At 41.2% G+C, this 22,285-nt stretch overlaps 1 protein-coding gene across 2 annotated transcripts in view; it reads right to left on the reverse strand.

Moving 5' to 3' along the window:
- Positions 1 to 421: 421 nt before the first annotated feature.
- The window catches only part of setd1a (SET domain containing 1A, histone lysine methyltransferase), a 48,460-nt gene continuing 26,596 nt past the window's right edge, over positions 422 to 22,285 (reverse strand). The window contains exons 12-24 of one of the 2 annotated variants that reach the window (XM_079564318.1): positions 20,577 to 20,744; positions 19,192 to 19,270; positions 18,395 to 18,531; positions 17,399 to 17,429; positions 17,130 to 17,286; positions 17,014 to 17,057; positions 13,531 to 14,702; positions 9,329 to 9,704; positions 5,901 to 6,082; positions 4,449 to 4,559; positions 3,778 to 3,897; positions 3,555 to 3,692; positions 422 to 670 (exon numbers count right to left, since the gene is read on the reverse strand). In XM_079564318.1, coding sequence (XP_079420444.1) covers positions 497 to 670; positions 3,555 to 3,692; positions 3,778 to 3,897; positions 4,449 to 4,559; positions 5,901 to 6,082; positions 9,329 to 9,704; positions 13,531 to 14,702; positions 17,014 to 17,057; positions 17,130 to 17,286; positions 17,399 to 17,429; positions 18,395 to 18,531; positions 19,192 to 19,270; positions 20,577 to 20,744 — 2,889 coding nt within the window. In that variant the 3' untranslated portion in view covers positions 422 to 496. Of the gene's footprint in view, positions 671 to 3,554; positions 3,693 to 3,777; positions 3,898 to 4,448; positions 4,560 to 5,900; positions 6,083 to 9,328; positions 9,705 to 13,530; positions 14,703 to 17,013; positions 17,058 to 17,129; positions 17,290 to 17,398; positions 17,430 to 18,394; positions 18,532 to 19,191; positions 19,271 to 20,576; positions 20,745 to 22,285 lie in introns of both variants that reach the window. The other variant, XM_079564317.1, reaches the window with a different exon arrangement.

The raw sequence follows: 22,285 nt of genomic DNA on the forward strand, positions 1-22,285 counted from the left end.
GACTTTTCTCCTTGTTTTGACGTTTCAAAGCTAAAAAAAAAAAATCAGGCAGAAACGAGATATTAAAAGACTGAAAAAAACTTCCAAGTATTGTCAAGGCCGAGCCTGTAATAAAAGAAATGACCGTATTCGGATTACATAGTGTTATCGGGGGGATTCCGTGCGTCTTGTGGACACTAAACATGTCGGTATTTGTGAATGGATGAGCGCGGGAAAGAGGAGGGAGCGCCGCCATGTTGGAGCGATTTCAGACAAAACCCACACAGGATAAAGCTCGTGAAGGGAAAGCTCGGCCTGTTTTTGACGTTAGACGTTAAAATTAAAATAAAAAAACAGACAAACAAATAAAGAACTGGACGTTTTCACCTGCCGCGCCTCGAGAAAACGCAGCTCGAGTCAGGGATGTAACAGATACTGAGAAATGTGTTCGAACTGGGCCAAACTACGGAAAGGGAGTTTAATATTCGGGTTCCTGGCGTTTCCGCGGCGATGGGGTCTAGTTGAGCGTCCCGCGGCAGTTCTCCGTCCCGCACAGACAGGGGATCTTGTTCTCCTCCAGGGGGAACTTGTAGTCGTAGGTGATCTCCTCGTTGACGGCGATCGGCTGCTTGGAGTAGATGACGATCTTCTTCTGCGACTCGATGGTGATGACTTTGGCGTAGCAGTTCGGCTGCGGAGGAAGGAAGAACCGTTGTGTTTGAAAGACGGGCAAAAAAATCTATTTGAAACGTTTGCTGGAGATTACCAGTATAAATATTAGGAAAAAATGCATTGAGGATTTTCTGTCATTTTATGGTTTAACCTCTTAACTCCCGCCTGAACCGAGAGGATCTTTTTCCGCACGTCATCAGATTTTTTTTTCCATCATTTTTTTGTTGGGTATTCAACTCATTTTTGTAGCTTTTTTGTCATTTTTTGTCATTTTCTTATCACATTTTTGTAATTTTTTTTGTCACATGTTTTTGTCATTTTTTTAATAATTTTTTTTTTCACATTTTTGTCTTTTTCTTTTTTTTTTCTTTTTCATTCTTTGGTCATTTTTTGTCATTTCTTTGTCAAATTTTTATCACATTTTTGTCATTTTTTTTGTCATTTAAAAAAAAAAAAAGTCAAATATTTATCACATTTGTAACTTTTTTGTCATTTTTGGTAATTTTTCATCACATTTTTGTCATTTTTTTTGTCCATTTTTTATCACATTTTTGTTATTTTTTCGTCAATTTCTTGTGACATTTTTGCCGCTTTTTCAGAACTTTTTCGTCATTTTTTTGTCACATTTCCATCATTGTTTTCGTCTCAGTTTTGTTGCTATTTTCACAGCTTTTTTCCAGAAGCTTTTGGACTGGGGTAAAGCCAAACTGGAGAAAATGTGCTCGGTTCAGGTGGGAGTTAAGGGGTTAAAGCCTGACTCACCGTGCAGCTGTGGTTTATTAACTTTTTTGTAATTTTTTTGTATTTCTTTCGTCAACATTTTGTATTTTTTTGTCACATTTTTGACATGTTTTTGTCCATTTTTTGTGATTTTTTTGTCACATTTTTGTGATTTTTTTGTCCATTTTTTATCAATTTTTAGTCATTTTTTGTCACATTTTGGTCATTTTTTTTGGTCACATTTTTGTCATTTTTTCTTCCATTTTTTGTCAAATTCTTGTGACATTTTTGCCACTTTTTCATCAATTTTTCGTCACTTTTTGGTCACATTTCCATAATTGTTTTCGTCTCAGCTTTGTTGCTATTTTCACAGCTTTTTTTTCCAGAAGCTTTTGGACTGGGGTAAAGCCAAACTGGAGAAAACGTGCTCAGTTCAGGTGGGAGTTAAGGGATTAAAGCCTGACTCACCGTGCAGCTGTGGTTTATTAACTTTTTTGTCATTTCTTCGTCAAATTTTTGTATTTTTTTGTCAAATTTTTAGCACATTTTTGTAAGTTTTTTTTTAATCACATTTTTGTCATTTTTTCGTCAATTTTTGTCAATTTTTTGTCACATTTTTGAAATTTTTTCATCATTTTTTAATCAAATTTTTGTCATTTTTTGTCACATTTTTGTCATTTTTCTTGTGACATTTTTGCCACTTTTTCATCCATTTTTGGTCACATTTTTGTCAATGTTTTCTCACTTTTTTTGTCACATTTCCATCATTGTTTTCGTCTCAGTTTTTTTTGCTATTTTCACAGCTTTTTTCCAGAAGCTTTTGGACTGGGGTAAAGCCAAACTGGAGAAAATGTGCTCAGTTCAGGTGGGAGTTAAGGGGTTAAAGCCTGACTCACCGTGCAGCTGTGGTTTAGTAAAGCCTGACTCACCGTGCAGCAGTGGTTTAATAAAGCCTGACTCACCGTGCAGCTGTGGTTTAATAAAGCCTGACTCACCGTGCAGCTGTGGTTTAATAAAGCCTGACTCACCGTGCAGCTGTGGTTTAATAAAGCCTGACTCACTGTGCAGCTGTGGTTTAATAAAGCCTGACTCACCGTGCAGCTGTGGTTTAATAAAGCCTGACTCACCGTGCAGCTGTGGTTTAATAAAGCCTGACTCACCGTGCAGCTGTGGTTTAATAAAGCCTGACTCACCGTGCAGCTGTGGTTTAATAAAGCCTGACTCACCGTGCAGCTGTGGTTTAATAAAGCCTGACTCACCGTGCAGCTGTGGTTTAGTAAAGCCTGACTCACCGTGCAGCTGTGGTTTAATAAAGCCTGACTCACCGTGCAGCAGTGGTTTAATAAAGCCTGACTCACCGTGCAGCTGTGGTTTAATAAAGCCTGACTCACCGTGCAGCTGTGGTTTAGTAAAGCCTGACTCACCGTGCAGCTGTGGTTTAATAAAGCCTGACTCACCGTGCAGCTGTGGTTTAATAAAGCCTGACTCACCGTGCAGCTGTGGTTTAGTAAAGCCTGACTCACCGTGCAGCTGTGGTTTAATAAAGCCTGACTCACCGTGCAGCTGTGGTTTAATAAAGCCTGACTCACCGTGCAGCTGTGGTTTAATAAAGCCTGACTCACCGTGCAGCTGTGGTTTAATAAAGCCTGACTCACCGTGCAGCTGTGGTTTAATAAAGCCTGACTCACCGTGCAGCTGTGGTTTAGTAAAGCCTGACTCACCGTGCAGCTGTGGTTTAATAAAGCCTGACTCACCGTGCAGCTGTGGTTTAATAAAGCCTGACTCACCGTGCAGCAGTGGTTTAATAAAGCCTGACTCACCGTGCAGCTGTGGTTTAATAAAGCCTGACTCACCGTGCAGCTGTGGTTTAATAAAGCCTGACTCACCGTGCAGCTGTGGTTTAATAAAGCCTGACTCACCGTGCAGCTGTGGTTTAATAAAGCCTGACTCACCGTGCAGCTGTGGTTTAATAAAGCCTGACTCACCGTGCAGCTGTGGTTTAATAAAGCCTGACTCACCGTGCAGCTGTGGTTTAGTAAAGCCTGACTCACCGTGCAGCTGTGGTTTAGTAAAGCCTGACTCACCGTGCAGCTGTGGTTTAATAAAGCCTGACTCACCGTGCAGCTGTGGTTTAATAAAGCCTGACTCACCGTGCAGCTGTGGTTTAATAAAGCCTGACTCACCGTGCAGCAGTGGTTGATAAAACGCGCCAGGTTCCCGCACTTGGTGGCGTCGATGATGGTGTCGTGGTCGACTCTGAACAGGTAGCTGCTGCCGATGCCCTGCTGTGCGTATCGCTTCTCTCGGTTATCCGCCACCATCTGCAAACACAGGCACAGACCGTGAGCCCCTCTGTGCCGGACGCCCTCCTCCCTCCTCCCTCCTCCCTCCAGGACCAGCACTGACCTGTCGGATGTTCTGCCCCACGTACTCGATGACCATCTCGTCGGCGGCGATGGGCTCCATGGCGAACAGGCCCCACTCGTGGATCCGCGAGCGCCCGAAACGAAGCTTCTTCTTACGGAACTGAAGCACAGGCCAGAGTCACAGGACGATCAAACTCTAACCAGTAGGTCAAAGGTCATATTTAGGTAAAGTTCTGTCCCCTGCAGAGAACCGTCGCTGTGTCGTCAATCACAGGCTTCTTGCTGCTGTTTTAATCTCCAAATACTAAATTAATAATGTTCTATACACGAAAATAACCATGCACGTTTCATTTCTTGATTTGAAAAATTCCATCACAGGGATTATGGGAAATTTCAATGTTCAAAAGTGAATTGGACGTGTATTTTTGGCGGGTGATGTGTGTTTGCCGCCATAGATGGTCTGTGGAATATCAGTGTCAACTTTATTTATGTAGCACCCAGAGTGTTGCACAACAAACATTGAATATATGAGGAATTAATGAGTAAAAAGCAATGGCTGCTCTGCTTCATTTCAATCCAAAAAGAAGACCTAATGTTGAAGAAAAGTGGAAACCTGAGCAGACAAATAGTCGCTCAATCGTCCACTTTGGACACCGTGCAATGGTGTGAAACATATTTTCTAATCAAAATAAGAAGGAGAAAAGTTTGTACCTTGAGCTGGTTGAGTTTGAGCAGGTCCGAGTCCAGTGTGGCTGCGGTTCCAATGACGGTCAGCAGGCGGCGCTGTTCGGACCGTCTCTCTGATAACAGGCGGTTCGTTGCCTGCAGAGAGACACGGAAACAGTTTTTGACACAGTTGTTTTTTAGCTCCTACTGTTCCTCTTACTTTGTTAAAAAAATAAAATGACAGAAAAAATGACAAAAATGTAACAAAAAAATGACCAAAAAAATGACAAAAAAGAGACGGAAAGATGACAAAAAAAATGTGACAAAAAATGACAAAAAATTTACAAAAAACGACAAAAAGGTGACAAAAAATGACACAAAAATGACAAAAATGTGACAAAAAATGACAAAAAAAAAATGACAAAAAAATGACAAAAAAGTGACGGAAAGATGCCAAAAAAAGACGAATAAATGACAAAAATGTGACAAAAAAGACAAAAAATGACAAAAAAGTGACGAAAAAATGACACAAAAATGAAAAAAATGACAAAAATGTGACAAAAAAGACAAAAAATGACAAAAATGTGACAAAAAATTACAAAAATGTGACAAAAAAGACAAAAAATGACAAAAATGTGACAAAAAATGACAAAAAAGTGACAAAAAAATGACGAAAAAATGACAAAAATGTGACAAAAAATGACAAAAAAAATATGACAAAAAAAATGACAAAAAAGTGACGGAAAGATGACAAAAAAAGACGAATAAATGACAAAAATGTGACAAAAAAGACAAAAAATGACAAAAAAGTGACGAAAAAATGACACAAAAATGAAAAAAATGACAAAAATGTGACAAAAAAGACAAAAAATGACAAAAATGTGACAAAAAATTACAAAAATGTGACAAAAAAGACAAAAAATGACAAAAATGTGACAAAAAATGACAAAAAAGTGACAAAAAAGTGACGAAAAAATGACAAAAATGTGACAAAAAATGACAAAAAAAATATGACAAAAAAAATGACAAAAAAGTGACGGAAAGATGACAAAAAAAGACGAATAAATGACAAAAATGTGACAAAAAATGACAAAAAATGACAAAAAAGTGACGAAAAAATGACACAAAAATGACAAAAATGTGACAAAAAAGACAAAAAATGACAAAAAATGTGACAAAAAATGACAAAAAAGTGACAAAAAATGACAAAAAACGACAAAAAGGTGACAAAAAAGTGATAAAAAAAATGACAAAAAAAGACATAAAAAGACAAAAAATGACAAAAAAAAAAATGACATAAAAAAAGACCAAAAAATTACAAAAAATGATAACAAGCGGTTCGTTGCCTGCAGAGAGACACGGATACAGTTTTTGACAGTTGTTTTATAGCTCCTACTGTTCCTCTTACTTTGTTAAAAAATAAAGAATGAAATAAGAAAAAGCTTTTTGAGCCCCGCCCCCTGTAGCCCCGCCCAGGCCCTGACGGGGGGGTCTTACCATAGAGTCCGTGTTCTCCATCTCCCTGATGACCTGCTCGGGCAGGTCCAGGTCCAGGTACACGTCCTTCTCTTTGCGGCTGATGGCGTAGTAGCCCTCGCTCCGAGCGCAGCCCGTCACGTGCTCCCGCAGCGTGTTGTCGGGCGCCTTCTTCTTCCGCCGCGGGTTGGGCAGGTTCGTCAGTGCAGCAACAGGTCAAGGGCAAAATGGCGGACACACGCTTAAAACATACATTTAAAGGCAGTAACATTCTTCACTCCTATAGAATTCTCTGCGTGCACATCGAAGTGCCCCTAAGGTGTTATTACGCCTCACAATATAGTTCCCCTTTTGATCCACTTCAAAAACCGACATGTTTGATTTTGAGTAACTAGACTTGGATCGTGTAACTACTCATGTGACTATATTTAAATAGGGAAAATGTGGAAAAGCTTGGTCGCTTCTACTTCACCCCCGTTGGGCCAGATGGAGGAGAGTAGGAGAGGCTAAATGCTAACAACATCTTTGGTCTTTTTGCGTGACTGAGCACACACGTTAAGGGGGGGTATTATGCAAAATGGACTTTTTCAAGCTTTACATTCCCTCATTAAAAACATGCCTGAAGTGTTGCCTTGGCACATTCACGCATTTTTGAGTAATCTGTAAAAACTCTGATGGCGGCCATTTTAGGGATAGGTTTGCCTGAGTCCTCCTAGGAACGCCCCCACCTCCTGGAGACGCCTCCGAGCTTTCGTCACCAGCCGAGTAACCAACCACTGCTCCTCAGCAGAACCCCCTCCCCACTGATGCCACAGACAGCGTGTGGAGGGGGCGTGTCGGAAAGGCTCAGAGGTTCTTAAAGAGACAGAGGCCTATTTCAAGACATTCACTACAGCCATTTTGAGAGAGACATTTTATACAAGGCAGTTATTCTAATTTACAGACCAACAGAAGGTTTCGCCATCATTGTAGTGTGATATAGACTGGTGCTATGTGACTGAAAAAAGCATAATACATTACCCTCTCTTTAAGACCAGACAGGTACACATCAACTCGTCTAAGCTCAGGAAAGAACATATATCAGTCTGGGAAAACGGTGGCCTGTTCCTATAATAATATAAGTGTTTATGTAAAATATATTTCCGTCTGTCAAATTAGCGATCGATTAGCTATGTTGTACATCATCAGATCGCTCGTAAAAAAATACAAATAAAGTACATTTAGATGGCATAGCCTATACATGCGTTTCCAATGACATCACGCATAGTGTGGCATTTGGGCGGCATGGTAGCACAGCGGTTAGTGCTCTCGCTTCACAGCGAAGGTCCCAGGTTCAATTCCCACCTGGACGGGGCCTTTCTGTGTGGGGTTTGCATGTTCTCCCCGTGTCTGTGTAGGTTTCCTCCGGGTACTCCGGTTTCCCCTACCACTAAAAACATGCACAATAGGCCAGGATGAATGGTGTGTGTGAGTGATTGTATGGTGGTGTCAGAGGGTCCGTTGGCGCAGACGTGTGTAGTCGCAAAAGTGCTTCTGTCAGTCTCCCCCAGGGGAACTGAAGCCACAAACGTAGTTTACCACCACCGAGTGGAGTGAATGTACAATTGTCTCATGTAAAGCGCTTTGTGACCATGTCTGTGAAAGGAGCTTTATGAATAAAGCTCTTCTTCTTCTTGATTACGAGTACATAAAAATGCCACTGTCAATCAGGTGTCTTTCATTTATATCCTGAGTAGAGACATTGTTACATGTTGTAGTACAGCATAATGCTACTTTGGTATTCAAAATGGCCGCCATAACAACAAAAGTCACATGACTGAAAAGCATGTGTATATGTGTGTGTGTGTTTATATGTATATCTCTCTGCTCACAATAACAAAAGAAACTAGAAATGCGCCATTGCGATTGACTGCGGAAATGCGGGAAGCGAATGCATAAATTGCATAAACTGTTCAAATTGCATAAATTGCTTAATTTGCATAATCTAATTTGCATAAACTGGTAAAATGCATAAAATGTCATGTTGCATAAACTGCATAAAGTGGTAAAATGCATGAATGGGTTAATTTGCATAAATTATGTAAATTGCATAAACTCGTTCAAATTCATAAATCCTAAATGGCATAAACTCTTAAGTTGCATAAACGCTTTAAAATGCATAAAGTGGTTAATTTGCATAAATTGTTAATATTGCATAAACGGTTTAAATTCCATAAACTGGTCAAACTGTTGAAAGTGCTTGATTGGCAGAAGCTGCACAAATGGCTGAAAGTCCTGGAGTCTCCCGATTGGCTGGATTCCCCCATACACACCAATGCAAAAATTTCAAACTCTCGTATAAAAAAACTGGAAAACTGCAGAAGGCCAATTTTTTCTCAAAACCCACAAGTTGCAGAAGCTGAACATGCACAAAGTGCAGAAATTGCATAAAATGCAGAAAAAGGTGCAGAAAAGCATGGATTTGCGGCAGCCCCATTATAAGTCAATGGGAAAAATCTCCGACATTTCGTCCGATTGCGGAAAAACCGTAAGTTGCAGAAGTCCCAAAAGTAATAGCACCCTTCTCCTCAACATGCGGAACGTTTTGATGCATAACTTGCATAAATTGCACAAAGCATGAAGGTGCTGAAAGCTGGAGAAAATCGGGAAAAAGATGGAAGAGGAATAATAATAAAGAACATGAAAACCAATAATTGACTGCGGAAGAATTCCGCAGTCAATCAAATAGCATTTCCAAGGGTCAGAAATGTTTTTCTCACATAGTTATTCCAACTCTGTGAACAAGGACTGGACGTCACTTTTGAAGCATCTCTACACATGAACAGTTGCTCAGTTCTTTCAGTTTCTGTTTATCTCCGTTCTCAGCCCTGGTGTAAAAATAGACTTTATGCTAATATTGTAACAAGCTCCACGACGACGACAAAAACACTTTAAATCATCAACTTTCCAGCGATTAAAACGGTCCAAATCAGAGTTTTCTTCGTTATTTTACGCTAACTATCCATATTGTTTGGTAGCTGAAAGAAATTCCACTACCCATAATGCAACAGGCGACCCAAGATGGGAATTCGGCTTATTTACATTATAGTCTAATCAGGACAATTATCTTTTAGGTTTTATGGACTGACAGAAGCGCCCACACACTCACATTCATGCAATGCTGTCTTAGTGAGGACAAAATACATTAACCAGACCCTAACCGTGAACCCTGAGCCCCTAATCCTAACCCTAATCTAAACCCAATTCTAACCCTAAAACCACATCTTGACCCTCAAACAGTCCTTCAAAAAAGTGAGGACCACCCAAAATGTCCTCACTTTCCTAAAACGTCCTCACTCTGTTGGTTAAAAACTCAAACTGGTCCTCACAATGTCGTAATTCCAAGAACTCACACACACACACTCACACACTCAGCAGTAAACGGCGCGTGTTTGCTCTGTGAAGGATATCCGTGTGGCTGACCCAGTGCGTGTCGTTGAGCCAGTCCGATCCGTGGTCGTCCTGCAGGAGCTTCTCGTACGTGGTCCTGAGCAGCGCCAGGTCCTCCGTGTCCAGCCCGGAGTTCCAGATGTCGTAGAGGATGGTCATCTGCTCGAACTCGCTGCGGTTGTCGTATTTGACGGGGACGTGGGCGGGCGGCGGGTGCGGCGCGTGGTCGGACGAGGGCGCGGGCTTGGTGGTCACTCCGGCCTCCTGGAGGAAGAGTCTCTCGCTCTTCCGGACCTCCTCGGAGACGCCGCGGCGCCGCAGCTCCTCGTCAGAGTCCGAGCTGCTGCTGAGCTCGCCGGACTCCAGCTCCTCCACGTCCACCTCCTCCTCGGACTCCTGGAAAAGTGACTTCAGATTATTTAGAGACACATTTCCCTGTGCTTTCTGTTGTGGCTCTGCATTAATGGTTCAGCTGTGAGGATCTGTGAAGACCTGAAGCCATTTATGTTTTGGCTTTTCTATACATTACATTTTAACCTCTTAACTCCCGCCTGAACTGAGAGGATCTTTTTCTCACGTCATCAGATTTTTTTTCCATCATTTTTTTGTTGGGTATTCAACTCATTTTTTGTCACATTTTTGTCATTTTTTCACTGAATTTTTGTATTTTTTTGTTAATTTTTTATCAATTTTTTGTCTTTTTTTTGTCTCATTTTTGTCAAATTTTTGTAATTGTTTTGTCACATTTTTGTCATTTTTTGGTCATTTTTTGTCACATTTTTTGTCATTTTTTGGTCATTTTTTGTCACATTTTTTGTCACATTTTTGTCATTTCTTCGCCAAATTTTAGTCATTTTTTTGTCAATTTTTTATCAATTTTTTTGTCACATTTTTGTCACATTTTTGTAATTTTTTTGTCACATTTTGGTCATTTTTTTGTCGTTTTTTTGTCGCATTTTTGTCACATTTTTGTCATTTTTTGGTCATTTTTTTGTCACATTTTTGTAATTTTTTTGTCACATTTTTGTCACATTTTTTGTCACATTTTTGTAATTTTTTTGTCACATTTTTGTCACATTTTTTGTCACATTTTTTGTCATTTTTTGTCACATTTTTAGTCATTTTTTCACCAAATTTTTGTATTTTTTTGTCAATTTTTTTGTAATTTTTTTGTAATTTTTTTGACACATTTTTGTAATTTTTTGTCACATTTTGTCACATTTTTGTAATTTTTTTGTCACATTTTTGTCATTTTTTTGTCACATTTTTAGTCATTTTTTCACCAAATTTTTGTATTTTTTTGTCAATTTTTTGTAATTTTTTTGACACATTTTTGTCACATTTTTGTCATTTTTTGTCACATTTTTTGTCACATTTTTTGTCACATTTTTTGTCACATTTTTGTAAATTTTTTTGTAAATTTTTTATCAAATTTTTGTAATTTTTTCGTCACTTTTTTGTCACATTTCCATCATTGTTTTAGTACTTTTTTTGTCAATTTCTTGTGACATTTTTGCCACTTTTTCATCAATTTTTCGTCACTTTTTTGTCAAAGTTTTCTCACTTTATTGTCACCTTTCCAGTTTTGTTGCTATTTTCACAGCTTTTTTTTTCCAGAAGCTTTTGGACTGGGGTAAAGCCAAACTCACTGGTGAAAATGTGCTCGGTTCAGGTGGGAGTTAAGGGGTTAAATTCTTCAAAAGTGAAACCCTTTGTATTATTTCTTGTAACTGCATCGTGAGGCTCAGTGAGAAAATGTCAACAGTGCAAAACAGTAATTCTGTTAGAGTTCATTCAGTGAGAATCTACTCCTTGAAATAAAGGAAAAACAAAACATTTGACTTCTGACTATACTTCTGACTTCGGTACTATACACACAGAGGTTTGTTAGAAATGTCACAAATTAACCCCCTAACTCCCACCTGAACCGAGCACATTTTCTCCAGTTTGGCTTTACCCCAGTCCAAAAGCTTCTGGAAAAAAGGTGTGAAAATAGCAACAAAACTGAGACGAAAACAATGATGAAGATGTGACAAAAAAGTGACGAAAAAATGACAAAAATATGACAAAAAATGACAATAAATGTGACCAAAATGTGACCAAAAAAGACAAAAAAATGACAAAAAATGACATAAAAAAAGACAAAAAAATTACAAAAATGTGACAAAAAAGACAAAAAATGACAAAAAAAACGACATAAAAAAGACAAAAAAATGGCAAAAATTACTAAAATGTGACAAAAAAAGAGAAAAAAATGACAGAAAAAATGACAGAAAAAATGACAGAAAAAAGACCAAAAAAATGACAAAAAATGTGACCAAACAGTGATGAATAAAATGACAAAAAAGTGACGAAAAAATGACAAAAAATGACATAAAAAAGACAAAGAAATGGCAAAAAATTACTAAAATGTGACAAAAAAAGACAAAAAAATGACAGAAAAAATGACAGAAAAAAGACCAAAAAAATGACAAAAAATGTGACCAAATAGTGATAAATAAAATGACAAAAAAGTGACAAAAAATGACAAAAAAATGACATAAAAAAGACACAAAAATGACAAAAAATATGACAAAAATGTGGCAAAAAAATGACAAAAAAGTTACAAAAATGAGTTGAATACTACCCCCAAAAAAAGATTGAAAAAAATCTGATGACGTGAGGAAAAAGATCCATATAGATGAGTTTTGTAGATCTTAGCTTTCAAATGAGGCGTTACACTGGCCTACAGGATTTGGGTAAAGCTGAACCCTAACCCAAATGCTCTCGGTTCAGGCGGGAGTTAAGATGTTAAAGCCAACGTTCATTCAAGTTGGCCCTGCAGTCTGGCTGTGAACACAAGATGGCGCCAGTGGCTTCTTCAGCTGCTACACTTTATTCATTCATCAAAGATCATTTCATTGATGCTTCAATAAAGCATTCGAGTTCAGTGTTTTTCTGGTTTACACCAGTTTAGACACAATTTAGTCCAATGTAGCCGTATTTAAATTTATGGGTCACAGCCATAGACTGTAAAAAGTATAATAGACGACTCCGAGGGGGAAATCGTGGCGGATTTACAGACTCCTCCTCTGAAGCATGTTCCTCAAAATGCATTCCATTGGAGGAATAGCGACTATATGGAGGTAATACAGCAATGGCGGCCTCTAGTCTCATGGCAGAGCAGTCACAACATTATCACAGTAAATACTCCACAACATGGCCTTAAGACAGCCCTTCAACCCAGATGAGTGAACATTAGTTTTGAACCTCTTAACTCCCACCTGAACATGTTTTCTCCTGTTCTCCAAATTCTCCAAACCTAAAAGCTTCTTCAAAACAGCGACAAAAAACGAGAAGAAAATGAGGATGTAAATTGACAAAAATCCAGCAAAAAAAGACAAAAAATCCAGCAAAAAAAGACAAAAAATCCAGCAAAAAATGACAAAAAATCCAGCAAAAAATAACAAAAAATCCAGCCAAAAAAATGACAAAAAATCCAGCAAAAAAATGACAAAAAACAGCAAAAAACAGCAAAAAAGTGACAAAAAAACAGCCAAAAAAAGACGAAAATCCAGCAAAAAAAAAAAACAGCAAAAAAATGACAAAAATCCAGCAAAAAATTGACAAAAAAACAGCAAAAAAATGACAAAAAACAGCAAAAAATGACCAAAAAAAAACAGCAAAAAAATGACAAAAATCCAGCAAAGAAGTGTCAAAAAAACAGCAAAAAAACAGCAAAAAAGTAACAAAAAAAATGCAAAAAAAAATGACGAAAATCCAGCAAAAAAAATAGACAAATCCAGCACAAAAATGGCAAAAATCCAGCAAAAAAGTGACAAAAATCCAGCAAAAAAGTGACCAAAATCCAGCAAAAAATTTGACAAAAATGAATCAAAAAAGTAACAAAAAAAGTAACAAAAGAGCTATTAAAAAGTGTCAAAAACCCATAAGGGAAACAAAAAGTGACAACAATGGGCAAAGAGGAGGGAATGCATTTGGTTTTGGCGGGTGGTAAGAGGTTAAACTGCATTTGCACATTTTATTGAAATGATCAATTACTTTTACAAGTTGTTTTTCCAAAAGGCTCCGTCACCGACTCTTTAGCCTCTACTTATCATAAATCAGCCCTGAAAACTGACCAGAGGATTTATGCTTGAGGGCCTGACGTTATCCACCCCTGGCATGAACTCGAAGTAGAGCTGGACAAAAAAATAAAATAAAAATACAAACGGCGACTGACCTGGTGCTTCCTGCGGCGCTGCTTCGTGCTCTGAGTGTCTTTGCGTTTCTTGCTGTGGTCCACGTTCTCCTTGTCTCGGCGCCTCTTGCGGCTCTTCTCCTCCTTCTGCTCGATCTTCACCTGCCTCTTCTTACTCTGACCGCGACTCGCCTCGTCTCCCGCCGGCGCCGCGTACTCCATCGCGTCCCTGCCCGCCGCGTCCTCGATCACCTCCTCGGGCGCCTCCAGCACCCCCGAGATGGCGTTCAGGTCGGCCGGCAGCAGCACGGACTCCGCCTGTTTGCCGGCGCGGCGCGGGGCGGGCGCGGCGTGCGGGGGCCGGCAGTAGCTGTGCTCGATGAACACCAGGACGCCCTCGGGGGACATCGTCACCGCCAGCGCCTCGGGGCAGTACGGGTCCTCGAACTTGTGCTCCTCCGCTTCGTCCGACGTCTCCGTCTCTTCCGAATCTCCCGCCTCCGGGTCCATCTTCAGCGCCACGTCGGCCAGCACGGACAGATCCGCGGCGGTCGTCGTGGCGGCGAGCTGCAGCAGACTGGAGGCGCCGCGCAGTCTGTTCTCGTCCTCGTCCTCCTCGCGGAAGGAGTGGCTGGCCGTGCGCTGCCGGCCTTTCCCGCGCTTGGGGACCACCGGGAGCGGCGCGGGCACTTCCTCGTACGCCATCTTGCACATGGAGGCGTGGTCGAGCGGCAGGTTCTGCACCGTGCGGCACACCATGATGGGAGGCGGCGGCGCCGGGACAGCGCCGGGCGATTTCGGAGAGTCTTTCCCGCGCTTGTTGGGGGATTTCGGGGAGGAGATCGGGAGAGGCTTTTTGGAGTCGTCCGCCTCGTGGGACGGCGGGAGGATCAGCGCGGTGCCGGCGCCCGGTTTGGACGCGAAGGGGAGGAGCTGAATGCCGAGTGCGGGCCGCGCCGAGGAGGAGACGAGCGCGGGCGGAGAGTCCAGGGGGCGGGACGGCGAGGGCGGGCACGGCGCCGGCACAGACGGGGAGAGCGGCACGGCGGGCGAGGGCAGGACGGGAGGTTTGGAGTCGATTTCGTCCGTGGAGAAGGAGACGTTTTTCCGGCGCTTTTTGAGCGGAGGCACCAGGACGACGGGCGGAGAGGGCGGGCGTTTGGAGAGGGCGTCGATGGCGGTGAACGGCTCCGATTTGATCGGTTTGACTTCACCTGGGAGGAAACAGAGAGACCATCAGTAAAGCAGCACAGGCAGAAGCTGAGAAGGTGATAGGCTGTGAGCTTCCATCTCTCCAGGACCCGGAGGCGTGTGGGTCACAGCTGACTCTTCTCAGACTCATGTCATTTTTTTAATCAAATTTTTGTAATTTTTCTGTCACATTTTTATTTATTTTTTTGTCACATTTTTGTCATTTTGTGTCACATTTTTTGTCACATTTTTGTCATTTTTTGTCACATTTCTATCATTTTTTCGTCATTTTTTAATCAAATTTGTGTCATTTTTCTGTCACATTTTGTCACATTTTTGTCATTTTTCTGTCACATTTTTAACATTTTTTGTCACATTTTTTTTGTCATTTTTTGTCACATTTTTGTGTAAATTGTTTGTCAATTTCTTGTGACATTTTTGTGGGTCACAGCTGACTCTTCTCACCCTGGACATGAACTATTCACCTCCTCCCCTCAGGCAGGAGGCTACGGTCCATTCAGACTCAAACCTCCTGCCACAAGAACAGTTCTTCCCCTCCACCATCAGACTCAAGTCATTTTTTATCAAATTTTTGGCACATTTTTGTCATTTTTTTTGTCTTTTTTTTTTTCATTTTTCTGTCACATTTTTGTCATTTTTTTGTCAATTTCTTGTGACATTTTTGTGGGTCACAGCTGACCCTTCTCACCCTGGACATGAACTATTCACCCCCTCTTCTCAGGCAGGAGGGTACGGTCCATTCAGACTCAAACCTCCCGCCACAAGAACAGTTCCCCTCCACCATCAGACTCAAGTCATTTTTTCGTCATTTTTTTAATCACACTTTTGTCATTTTTTTGTCAAATTTTTATCGCATTTTTTTAATTTTTTTGTCACATTATTGTCATTTTTCTGTCACATCTTTATCATTTTTTTGTCACCTCATTTTTCTGTTAACCTCTTAACTCCCGCCTGAACCTAGAGGATCTTTTTCCTCATGTCAGATTTTTTTTTTTTCCATCATTTTTTTGTTGGGTAATTCAACTCATTTTTGTAACTTTTTTTTGTCATTTTTTTGTCATTTCTTGTCACATTTTTGTCATTTTTTAATCATATTTTGTCAAATTTGTGTAATTTTTTATCAAATTTTTGTCCTTTTTTTCGTCAATTTTGTGTCATTTTTTGTCACATTTTTGTCTTTTTTTGTCACATTTTTGTCATTTTTTGACACATTTTTTGTCAATTTCTTGTGACATTTTTGTGGGTCACAGCTGACTCTTCTCACCCTGGACACGGACTATTCACCCCCTCAGGCAGGAGGCTACGGTCCATTCAGACTCAAACCTCCCGACACAAGAACAGTTTCTTCCCCTCCGCCATCAGACTCAAGTCGTTTTTTTGTCATTTTTAATCACATTTTTGTCATTTTTTCCCCCACATTTGTGTCAATTTTTTGTCAAATTTTTATCACATTTTTGCAATTTTTTGTCAAATTTTTTGTCATTTTTTGTCACATTTTTGTCATTTTTTAATCAAATTTGTGTCGTTTTTATGTCACATTTTGGTCATTTTTCTGTCACATCTTCATTTTTTTGTCACATCATTTTTCTGTTTAACCTCTTAACTCCCGCCTGAACCAAGAGGATCTTTTTCCTCATGTAAGATTTTTTTTTCCATCATTTTTTTGTTGGGTATTCAACTCATTTTTGTAACTATTTTGTCATTTTTTAATCATTTTTTGTCAATTTTTTGTAATTTTTTTGTCAAATTTTTATCACATTTTTGTCCTTTTTTTCGTCAATTTTGTGTCATTTTTTGTCACATTTTTGTCACATTCTTGTCACATTTTTTGTCACATTTTTGTCTTTTTTTTGTCACATTTTTGTCTTTTTTTTGACACATTTTTTGTCAATTTCTTGTGACATTTTTGTGGGTCACAGCTGACTCTTCTCACCCTGGACACGGACTATTCAACCCCTCCCCTCAGGCAGGAGGCTACGGTCCATTCAGACTCAAACCTCCCGCCACAAGAACAGTTTCTTCCCCTCCGCCATCAGACTCAAAACCCTTGTATTACCCCCACAGGGACTACGAAAAGGATTTATTAAGGTAAACACGTTACTTAGTATGGCTTTAATTCACCAATAAATGATCCGAGTGGAATCCAGTTTCAAGTCCATTCGTCAACCTGTCCTTTCAGCCAGAGCTAAGAGACTTGACGAGCCGAGACCGACATGAAGCTTCTTTAACACGTACTCACAGGCGGGTGGTTCTCAGAGACCCCCCCAGCCCCCCCCCCCCCTCGCCCCAGCACGATCAGTCCGACACACTCACCCATCTGAGCGTCGGCGTTGGCTCTGCTCGCGGCCGCTTTACTCCTGCAGAACAAAGAACAGTGTCAGAGCCTCCAGTGGCGGGGCGGGGCGGGGCGTGTTCCGGGCGCCGCTCACCTGTCTCGTTCCGCCGTGCTGTCCATGGTGGAGTCGTCCATGGTGTCCAGGCCTTCGCTCAGGCGCTCCTCGTCCTCGCTGTCAGACGAAGACGACGAAGAGGAGCCCGAGGACGAGGACAGGCTCTCGTCGTCGCTGTCCGCACTCAGCGCCTCGTCTGCTGAAACAGGAACAGGTCAGGACTGAGCTTTACCAAGAATATATAGAATTTCTTTCTATATATTCCACAGTACATTATTTTTGTGTCATGTTTATTAAATGTAACTCACCGTCCGAGTCTTTCTCACTCTCCTCCTCGTCCTAAACAAAAACACATTTGGAAAATTAGAAATGTAAGGTGAGGCAACAACACGCACAAAGGTCGAGTCTGTTTAACCTCTTAACTCCCGCCTGAACTGAGAGGATCTTTTTCCTCACGTCATCAGATTTTTTTTTTCCATCATTTTTTTGTTTGGTATTCAACTCATTTTAGAAACTTTTTTGTCATTTTTTTGTCATTCTTGTCACATTTTTGTCATTTTTTAATAATTTTTTGTCATATTTCTGTCATTTTTTGTCAATTTTTTGTCATTTTTTCGTCACATTTTTGTCATTTTTTTGTAACATTTTTATCATTTTTTTGTCACATTTTTGTCATTTTTTTGTCACATTTTTGTCATTTTTTCGTCACATATTTTGTCACATTTTTGTCATTTTTTTGTCACATTTTTGTCCGTTTTTCGTCAATTTCTTGTGACATTTTTGCCACTTTTTCATCAATTTTTCGTCACTTTTTTTCCAATGTTTTCGTCAAATTTTTGTCACATTTCCATCATTTTTTTCGTCTCTTGCTATTTTCACAGCTTTTTTCCAGAAACTTTTGGACTGGGGTAAAGCCAAACTGGAGAAAATGTGCTCGGTTCAGGCGGGAGTTAAGAGGTTTATACAGTTTAATGCTGCATCCTGACACATCACTCGAGTTCTGCCCTGACTTTTCTTTGAGAGCCTCAGTTTTGTATCTTTTAAAGATCTATAATCCCTCTGAAAAGGTCTCGGTAACTAATATGTCATAAAATAAATGCATAAATTTAAACCATTATTCAGAATTTGGGTCATTTTAATATGAAGCCATAAAATGACAGAAAACCTGCAATACATTTCTTCTCATATTTATGCCATTCATCTACAGTACAAGCTGATATCTCTACAGTTAAAGTTCCCCACTCAGCTGCAGCGCCTCAGCAGAGATGTCACGCTGCCCTCTGGTGGACAGCAGCTGAACTCACCTTCTCCGACGACGACTCGTCAGACGTCTCCTCTCCTTCAGAGTCCAGCTCCCACGGCTTCCTGTTCCGCGGCTTCTTCTTCCGCCGCTTATTGTCCCTCTCGGCGGCGAGTCGCTCGTCCGGCCGCCTCCGCTCGGCTGAAACAGATAAAAGCAGTGAACACGAGACACTTCCTTCATCACAGTTACTGTGTCATTATGATGCTCTACAGCAGTGGTTCCCAACGTTTTTTGTCTTTTGTACCCCTTTGGCCTTTCAGTGGTCAACCGTGTAACCCCCTACCTCAAGGGTGCTACAGTTTATTTAGAAAGTAATTACTTAAAAGTGGTATTTGTAAGAAAAAGGACAATGTTTTTAGTCAAAATAAACCTACAATTCTCCCAAAGCAACACATTTTCCTATAAAAAATTATGTTACATTTTCCCCTTTTTTCAATCTGAAATAGTTCCAAGTACCCACTGCCAAGTCCTCGAGTACCCCCAGGGGTCCCCGTACCCCTGGTTGGGAAACACTGCTCTCCAGCACTGAAGTAGAACTATGATTATTACAGATATCCGTCAAACTAAGTCATAACTACAAAAGGATTAAAGCCTGTCATGTGCACTTTAAGACCTTCATTGTCACGGCTAATGCAGGTCTCATCTATAAAGGACCTTATCTCCCTCGTCCAGGGCCGCCCCGCCTTCAGAAAGCTGGGGCCGCGGTCACTGAAATGCACTATAACTCCTCAATATATTTGAAGTTCAAATGTTTGTTTCCTTCTTCAGTAAAGAGTCTAAAATTACGCGTGTCCAAACCTTGGTCTTCTGGCGGCGTCTGGGGTCGCGGTCGCTTCATGTCTCCCTCCTCCAGCTCCAGCGGCTCTTTCCTCTTCACCTGCAACACAATCACACCCGACATCATCATGTGTAATGTGTTAGGGCCATATGGTCTAAAATGTCTATCTTTTACATCACGATAGACGATGTATTTGGAGATATATTTGACCCCTGGACAAAACGTACAGCCATTTTATTTTTAATGGCTTTGAAAGTAATCTAAAATAAACTAAAAGTACATGTGCATGTACATAAGTATTCACACTGTTTCCACTGATCGTCCTGTAGTTAATTTGTGCCTCATTTGAAAGCTAAGACCTACAAGACTCAACCCACAAATCTCTGCAGTTTTAACCTCTTAACTCCCGCCTGAAACGAGAGGATCTTTTTCAGATTTTTTCCGATCATTTTTTGTTGGGTATTCAACTCATTTTTGTCAATTATTTTGTCACATTTTTTTTTTTTTTGTAACCTGGCTAACACCATGCTGCTGTGTACGCTCGAATTATTTCGAACTGCACAACAGTCTGGGGACCATGGCCGAAATTTTCGCATGGATTTGGGAACCAATCACAGAGCGAGGAGGGACGGCAAGACGATGACACGCTATTCGAAATACGGAAGCTTGTAGTTTATTTACGTATTAAAAAAAAAAAAAAGTTTATTTACGGATCCAACATGACAGCAGCAGACACGATGGTATTTGTCGATCAAGCTTTAGACCTTGTTCTAAATAGTTTAGCTCAACAGTTTACAGCGGGTACGTCATACGTCATCTCATACGATGATATGATTGGCTGTGGTTACGTGCAGACGCATTCGTAGCGCCCAATAAACAACTATGGACGATCGTAAACCACACCTCTCCTACGAGAAAATGAATTGGTGGTCCCCAGACTAAATATAACTTGTGATTTTAGTCTGGTGTTAGCCAGGCTACATTTTTTCATACATTTATTATCAATTTTTTGCCAATTTTTGTTACATTAAAAAAAAAAAAAATCATAAAATTTTATCACATTTAGGTAATTTTTTGTCACATTTTTGTCACATTTTGAAAAAAAAAATTCAGCAATTTTTTTAATCAAATTTTTGTCATTTTTTGGTACATTTTTTGTCAATTTCTTGTGAAATTTTTGCCACTTTTTCATCAATTTTTCGTCACTTTTTTGTCACATTTCCATCATTGTTTTCGTCTCAGTTCTGTCGCTATTTTCTCACCTTTTTCCCAGAAGCTTTTGGACTGGGGTAAAGCCAAACTGGAGAAAATGTGCTCGGTTCAGGTGGGAGTTAAGGGGTTAAATGAAGGATTGTATAAACACCATGGACCCCCAGCTCGGCGTTCCCGACCCCCTCTTTTTTACCTTGAAGGACGGCAGCCGCAGCGCCCCCCTCAGGGAGAAGGCCTCCGCTCCGCCGCTCTTGGCCCAGTCCACCAGAGACGTGAGCGGCTCCCGGGGCTTGGTCAGCTTCTCCTCCTTCTTCTCCTCGTCTCGGAGGGCGGAGACGCCGCGGACCATCGTCTGGAACGGCTGCGGCGACAGAGACACAGAACACAGAGGGTTAACGGATACTCGAGTACTGAGACACAGAACACAGAGGGTTAACGGATACTCGAGTACTGAGACGCAGAACACAGAGGGCTAACGGATACTCGAGTACTGAGACACAGAACACAGAGGGTTAACGGATACTCGAGTACTGAGAGACAGAACACAGAGGGTTAACGGATACTCGAGTACTGAGACACAGAACACAGAGGGTTAACGGATACTCGAGTACTGAGAGACAGAACACAGAGGGTTAACGGATACTCGAGTACTGAGACACAGAACACAGAGGGTTAACGGATACTCGAGTACTGAGACACAGAACACAGAGGGTTAACGGATACTCGAGTACTGAGACGCAGAACACAGAGGGTTAACGGATACTCGAGTACTGAGACGCAGAACACAGAGGGTTAACGGATACTCGAGTACTGAGACGCAGAACACAGAGGGTTAACGGATACTCGAGTACTGAGACACAGAACACAGAGGGTTAACGGATACTCGAATACTGAGACATAGAACACAGAGGGTTAACGGATACTCGAATACTGAGAGACAGAACACAGAGGGTTAACGGATACTCGAGTACTGAGAGACAGAACACAGAGGGTTAACGGATACTCGAGTGCTGAGACGCAGAACACAGAGGGTTAACGGATACTCGAGTACTGAGACGCAGAACACAGAGGGTTAACGGATACTCGAGTACTGAGACGCAGAACACAGAGGGTTAACGGATACTCGAGTACTGAGACGCAGAACACAGAGGGTTAACGGATACTCGAGTACTGAGACGCAGAACACAGAGGGTTAACGGATACTCGAGTACTGAGACGCAGAACACAGAGGGTTAACGGATACTCGAGTACTGAGACGCAGAACACAGAGGGTTAACGGATACTCGAGTACTGAGACGCAGAACACATAGGGTTAACGGATACTCGAGTACTGAGAGACAGAACACAGAGGGTTAACGGATACTCGAGTACTGAGACGCAGAACACAGAGGGTTAACGGATACTCGAGTACTGAGACGCAGAACACAGAGGGTTAACGGATACTCGAGTACTGAGACGCAGAACACAGAGGGTTAACGGATACTCGAGTACTGAGACGCAGAACACAGAGGGTTAACGGATACTCGAGTACTGAGACGCAGAACACAGAGGGTTAACGGATACTCGAGTACTGAGACGCAGAACACAGAGGGTTAACGGATACTCGAGTACTGAGACGCAGAACACAGAGGGTTAACGGATACTCGAGTACTGAGACGCAGAACACAGAGGGTTAACGGATACTCGAGTACTGAGACGCAGAACACAGAGGGTTAACGGATACTCGAGTACTGAGACGCAGAACACAGAGGGTTAACGGATACTCGAGTACTGAGACGCAGAACACAGAGGGTTAACGGATACTCGAGTACTGAGACGCAGAACACAGAGGGTTAACGGATACTCGAGTACTGAGACGCAGAACACAGAGGGTTAACGGATACTCGAGTACTGAGTGACAGA

Source organism: Gobius niger (genome assembly GCF_951799975.1).
Source record: "Gobius niger genome assembly, chromosome: 10".
Taxonomy (NCBI): domain Eukaryota; kingdom Metazoa; phylum Chordata; class Actinopteri; order Gobiiformes; family Gobiidae; genus Gobius; species Gobius niger.